Source organism: Molossus molossus, unplaced genomic scaffold (assembly GCF_014108415.1).
Source record: "Molossus molossus isolate mMolMol1 unplaced genomic scaffold, mMolMol1.p scaffold_m16_p_20, whole genome shotgun sequence".
Taxonomy (NCBI): domain Eukaryota; kingdom Metazoa; phylum Chordata; class Mammalia; order Chiroptera; family Molossidae; genus Molossus; species Molossus molossus.
In genome coordinates, this window is record NW_023425356.1 from 8,334,533 (window position 1) to 8,340,532 (window position 6,000).

General features: G+C 45.5%; 1 protein-coding gene across 1 annotated transcript in view; it reads left to right on the plus strand.

Annotated features, from left to right (window-relative positions):
* The window catches only part of NTNG1 (netrin G1), a 290,705-nt gene extending 284,912 nt beyond the window's left edge, over positions 1-5,793 (plus strand). The window contains exon 8 of the mRNA XM_036272084.1: positions 3,776-5,793. Coding sequence (XP_036127977.1) covers positions 3,776-4,002 — 227 coding nt within the window. The 3' untranslated portion in view covers positions 4,003-5,793. The remainder of the gene's footprint in view (positions 1-3,775) is intronic.
* Positions 5,794-6,000: the final 207 nt, after the last annotated feature.

Here is a 6,000-nt window from a genome sequence, read left to right on the forward strand (position 1 = left end):
AACTCAGAGATAGTGCCCGTGTAAGCAGGAAGCAGTTCTCACTCGTGGGCTGAGGGTTACAGGGAAGAGGATGGGGTTTGGGGAAACTAAGAGAGACCCCACAGCCCCGGAACCTGCACATTTGAGGAAGGGCAATGCCTAGCTGCTAGTAGCACCTCCCATATGCTAAGCAGGGCCGCTGGAACTAGAGCTCAAATCTCTAGAGAAGGGAGGCTCCCAGGTCAGTGCAGGAATCTCTAAGTGTGAAATGAAGCTGGTCCTGCAAATGCTGAGCCTTGAAATCAAATGCTGCTCTTGGGAAAAGGGGCCATTGCCGGGGTAATCCTGTTAGGAAGAGCCATGAAAATAGGACAAAGGACATCTCTTCTTCCTCCCTCTTACCTTCCCTGCTCCCTCTAGCACCCCCTGTAGGTGGAAGCCAGGAGACAACTTGCAGGGTTCCAGCCTCAACATCAGAAGGATGGATGGATTTAGAATTGAGAGACAATTGCTTAATAACCGGCACAATGCTCTTTCATGTCTCTGTGCCTTTACTTATACAGCTTCCCATCCATAAAGCTCTTTCCACCAATATCCGCCTGATTCACGCCTCTATTCAAATGCAATCTCCTTTCTTTAATCTTCTCTAATCTCCTCCAAAATAATTATTCACACCAGCATCTGAGTTCCCCTGGCAGTTTGCAAATACCTCCTTTATAGCCTTCTTTAATATTGCATCATAATTATTTCTGAATATGCTCCTTTGCTTGTTTCCTGCCAAACTGTGAGCTCCTTTAGGGCAGGTAGAGTAACAGCCATAAAATCTAGCAGGGTGCCTGGCACACAACAGATACACTGGCTGAGCTGGATGGAATTGATAAGGGCATTCTAATGAAATTAATACTAGATTATTTCTTGTACATATTTTATCTTCCCAACCACACTTGAACTCCACAAGAGCAGAGCTTCCTATTTCTCTTATTTCTGCACGGTGTTTAATGTCCTGTGCTGAAGAAGAGCTCAGTGATATTTGCTAACCACTTAGTTTATTCACTAAGCACCACAATTTTGATTCAAAGTGACCTGAAGATGGAGCATACAGGTAAGATCGTAGTTTGGTTTAGATGTGCTGCTAGCACACGATTTCAAAAGAGTGTGCTGTGTATGGTCAAGTTCTGTCTTTGCTGGAAGTATAGCACAATCAAGAGACCAAATGCATTATGTCTTATAGTGAATTCTAACGTAATGAAATATATTCTAGGTTTCTTTCTTCCTCTTTCTCTCTTATAGAAAATATATTCCCCTACTCTGTGAGGTTACATCTGTTCTTCATATGTTTATTAAATTTCTCACAATCATTAACATCAATCAGATTATTTAAACATAGGAAAGGCAATGAATCTTGTTACTCACCAGCTTCTTGAAAAAAGAAACCTCTCTTCAACAACTGATTTACATTCAGGCCCAAGAAGAAGCAAATAGCTTTTTTTTTTAAGGGGGAGTGATATTTAATTAACTATTGATTTCTTCTCAATTATTCAAGGCAAGCAATTATCGATATTGATGGGACAGATATTTCCCCAGCTCCAGAGCTCCAGTGAAAGGAAATACCCCATTCAGCAGTCTGCTGCCTGAACAAAGATGCCGAGAATCTTTACCTTTAACTGAAAACAGTGACTCGGATCTGTTTATTCCATGTTGCCCCAATTAAACAAATATTTCCTGAAGTGTAAGAAAACCAAAATCCCGAAAATCTATGCATGCTCTCCAAATTAACAACAACCAAGAAAAGAAAGAGAAGGCTTTGACGGTTTTGACCGTGACCTAACCTCTCTCCACTTGTAGACTTGGCTCAGAACTACAGCTGTTGACATTTTTAACCATGACTCATAAAATACTATCATTTGGGTGTAATACTCACAATTCCTACACCACCCAATGAGAGGTAGCTTGTATAATCATCAGCTATATATCATTTATGCCTGGAACACTCCCTTGTCTGTGAAGACTTTGAGCTGAAGGGTTTAGTAGGCCTTAGCTGTCCCTTCTACTGTTTACAGATAGCAAGTGTGAGTGCATCCAAAAATTACACCAGTACATCATGCACGTGTCACCAGCAGGTCGCCGAGGAATTGCAGAAGGTGATAACCCAGGGCCCCGTTGATGCCATTTTGTGATTGACCCTGTGAGCATCCACCACCATTTTTTCTCAGTTCACTTGCACAAAGAACATTAGCATGTTTGTAGGAAGCTTCTTCAGAAGGTGACAAGACCATTAAACATGAGTAATGACAAGGCAACATTTCTTATTGGATTATTACTTGGGAGATGGTATTATTTTGTTGTTGTTGTTAATCCTCACCTGAGGATATTTTTCCATTGATTTTTAGATAGAGTGAAAGGGAGGGAGGGAGAGAAAGAGAGAGAAACATTGATGTGAGAGAGATACAGCCATTGGTTGCCTCCTGTGAGACCCTGACCAGGACAGGGTTTGAACCTGCAACCCAGGTACGTGCCCTTGACTGGGAATCAAACCCATGACCCTTTGGTCCATGGACCGATCGATGTTTTAACCCCTGAGCAAAACCAGCCAGGGCAGGGTTTTTGTTTTGTTTAGTTTTTAATACTTTGCAGTTGATAGCAATAGTGTGTGTGTGTGTGTGTGTGTGTGTGTGTGTAATTCACATGGTACCCCTGGGGAAATTTAACCATGGTATTTTTTTAATGTTATAATTTATTAAAGAACTCCTTTTTCTGCTCTGCCCCCACTGCCCAACCCAGTGTTTCTACATGTTAAGGGCTTAAGCAGCATAAGTTGCTGGGAAGTGTTCTTGGTGCTTTTACTTTGTGTCGCTGTCTTAATTTCCCCGGTTCTGTTTAACATTCTGCTAAGTCAGTGAAACCTTGATTATCTAAAAGAATAGGAAACATGGCATTAATGAGGATAACCAGAATTTTGAAGAAATAAAAAAGTATTACAGATGAAAGTTACATGGCAGGGTCCGCAAATGATTTTTGTCTCTGGAATTGCTTGTCTTGATTTATTCAAATAGATGTGATCAATCAATGAACTCAGTGCAATTTTGGTAATCAGGGTTTCACCACTGCATTTGTTGTTATCCCCAGAAACCGAGGTAACTTTGGACTCTGCTTCCCCAATTTACAAGACAATAAAAACCCCGACAGTCTGTCAGGGGCAGAAGTGACCGCTCTTCCTCACACCTCTCCATGAAACAGCTTTCTCTCTTCCCATGTGGCTGCGCCTGCCCAGCATGCCTGCCCCGTCCCATCCTGTCCCTTCCCCTTGGCTCTGTCTTTATGCATGTGGCACTGAATCACCTGCAGGGAGAATGTCACACCCTCAGAGGTGTTCGGTCATTTTCAATGCTGCTTTGCATTTTAATCACCATCATCTGGCTTCAAAGCTCTGCATTCTTGCATGAAGCACTTGTCCTTTAAAAGCCCTGGAGGTCACCACAGGTCCCACGAAGAGAAGCCACTGCCAGACCAAGAGTATTCCCTCCCCTCGTCCTCAGTAGCCTAAAATGGACAATGATAATATCCCAGATTGCAGCAAAAATGTATAGAAAAAGAACTGATTGGATGAAAACAGAGGCAGCAAACTACATGTGTTTGGAAATTGGAGTCACGTACTTCGTTTGCGGGGTGGGGGTGGGGGGAGCTGGAGATCGATAGAGATTTTTTTTTTTAAGCTGAAAACATGATGTACCAGATGAACTTAAATTGATTCTGCTTCTCCTCCCGGTGCCCCGCTCCCCTCCCCCTCGCTCTGCAGCCAATGTCTGCGACAATGAGCTGCTGCACTGCCAGAACGGAGGGACGTGTCACAACAACGCGCGCTGCCTGTGCCCCGCCGCCTACACCGGCGTCCTGTGCGAGAAGCCGCGGTGCGAGGAGGCGGGCGGCTGCGGCTCCGACGCGGGCCAGGGCGCGTCCCCGCACGGCCGCCCCGCGCTGCTGCTGCTGCTGCTGCTGCCGCTCGCTTCGCTGCTGGTGATCTAGGGGCGCGGCGGCCGCCCGCCCTGGGCCCTGGGGAGCGGACACCACCGAGCGTTTGCTGCTGACATGAAACACACACTCAGACACCCCCACTGACACGCGTGAACGAACGAGAAAGGCCCGACTGAACTAAGCCATATTCATCAGCCGTGGACAGCACATCCGAGTCAAGACTTCATCTCTGACTCCAGAGCGGGCAGCGCCGACGGGGTCACTAAAGATCACCTTGTCAGCTGCAGAGCCTATTGCCCTCGGGAAAGGCTGGGACAGGCCCCTGCACGGGAAAGACAAAAATAAAAAATAAAAAATCAACCAACCTGAAAACGTGTGTACTCTCACGTGGTGCGCCCCAGGACCGCTCCGCCCAGAGCCTGGACCAGGCAGGAGTGCTCTTTGCTGGTGGCCACTGTGGGTGTAGGACATCTGCTTGGGCTGCCATCGCCGCCTCAGCCCCGACTCCCTCCGGCCTGTGCTTTAGTGAACGTTGCTCTGTAACCTAGTTGGTTGAAAGATTCCGTTGTCTGATGTCAGTAGTGCACATGTACGTCTAACAGGCCTGGGAGCGCCCAGTCAGCCCCTCTATGTAAGCTGCGCGAGCCTGCGGTGCCCACACCCGCTGTCCCAGAGTGGCCACAGGGAAAGAGAAGTGTATCTATCCTTTTGTATTCAAATGAAGTTATTTTTCTTGAAATACTGTAATATGTAGATTTTTTGTATTCTTGCCAATTTGTGTTACCAGACAATCTGTTCATGTATCTCGTTCGACTCAGCAAAGACTGACCTTCTCCTCCGTTCTCTTCTGTTCCGCTTCGTTTCGCTGTGCAGAGGTGTCTCTGTAAGGGCAACCGACGCGCTGGCATCAAAGAATATCAGTTTACATATAACAAGTGTAATAAGATTCCACCAAAGGACATTCTGTTTTCTTGTTGCTTTAACACTGGAAGATTTAAAGAATAAAAATTCCTGCAGAAATGATTTCAGGAATGTGTATTGCAATTTCTTAAGATGCAAGGAGAAGCCACCGAGCAGATTCACATTCACTTTACCGATTTCTATGTGGACTGAATACACTCAGCTGACGAATTTAGTGCCGAGGAAGATGGAATGATGTTCACTAGCTTGGACAACTTCTGCAAAATATGAGACTATTTCCACTTGGGAAAATGATAACGGAGAAAAAAAATCTAAGTGATTGCCAAGATTATGCCAAAGCCTGTTGGCAGAGTACTAAGAGACTTTTATTTTTCAGTCATGCTATTTTCACAGATTGATGTGACCATGTGACTCTAGGGATGCTGATCTATGTATCTTTCCAAATACAGTGTTTACATGGGGTGTCATAAGGGGCAACCTGGGGAACCAGGGAAGTCGCAGGGAAATTAAGTGATTAGCAATTTGACTTTGAATATATTCAGACGAACTATTTAGAGGAAATATCAACTATAGAGCAGCAAGTAGACATAACTGCTGTTCCTGAGAATAAAGTTTGTTTTAAGTACCGCCCAAGGTGTAATAAATTCTTGTTTCTGCCTTTTATTAGGCCAATTACCGTGCCAGACAGCAAAGGGCGGCGGGTGGGGACTGCCAGGCTTCTGAGGGGCCAGAACAGTGTGCGTCCCATTCCGAGCACACGTGTCCTACAGGTTACAGACATGTTAGCAGCAGCCTCTCCTGCATTCAGAAACAATTATCAGCCCAAAACAGAGTCTCAAAGACAATGAAGTCCTACATGACGTGGTAGCACCATAAGCTATGCCAGTGTTAGGTTGGGAGCCTGCTTCCTATCTGAATCCTTTGCCCCGAATTCGCCACTCCTTGCTGAACTGGGGCAGGCGGGGTGGGGGGGAGGGGGCGTCTTCTGATAAATAACCTGGCTAAACACTAGGTGAAGGAACAGTGTGTCTTATTGGTTTTGTTCCCAGAAAAGCCAATTCAAAGAAGGCAATAAAAGGTAAACAGGTAATGTCTGCCCTGCCTGCCACCCCACGTCTAAGTCGATTG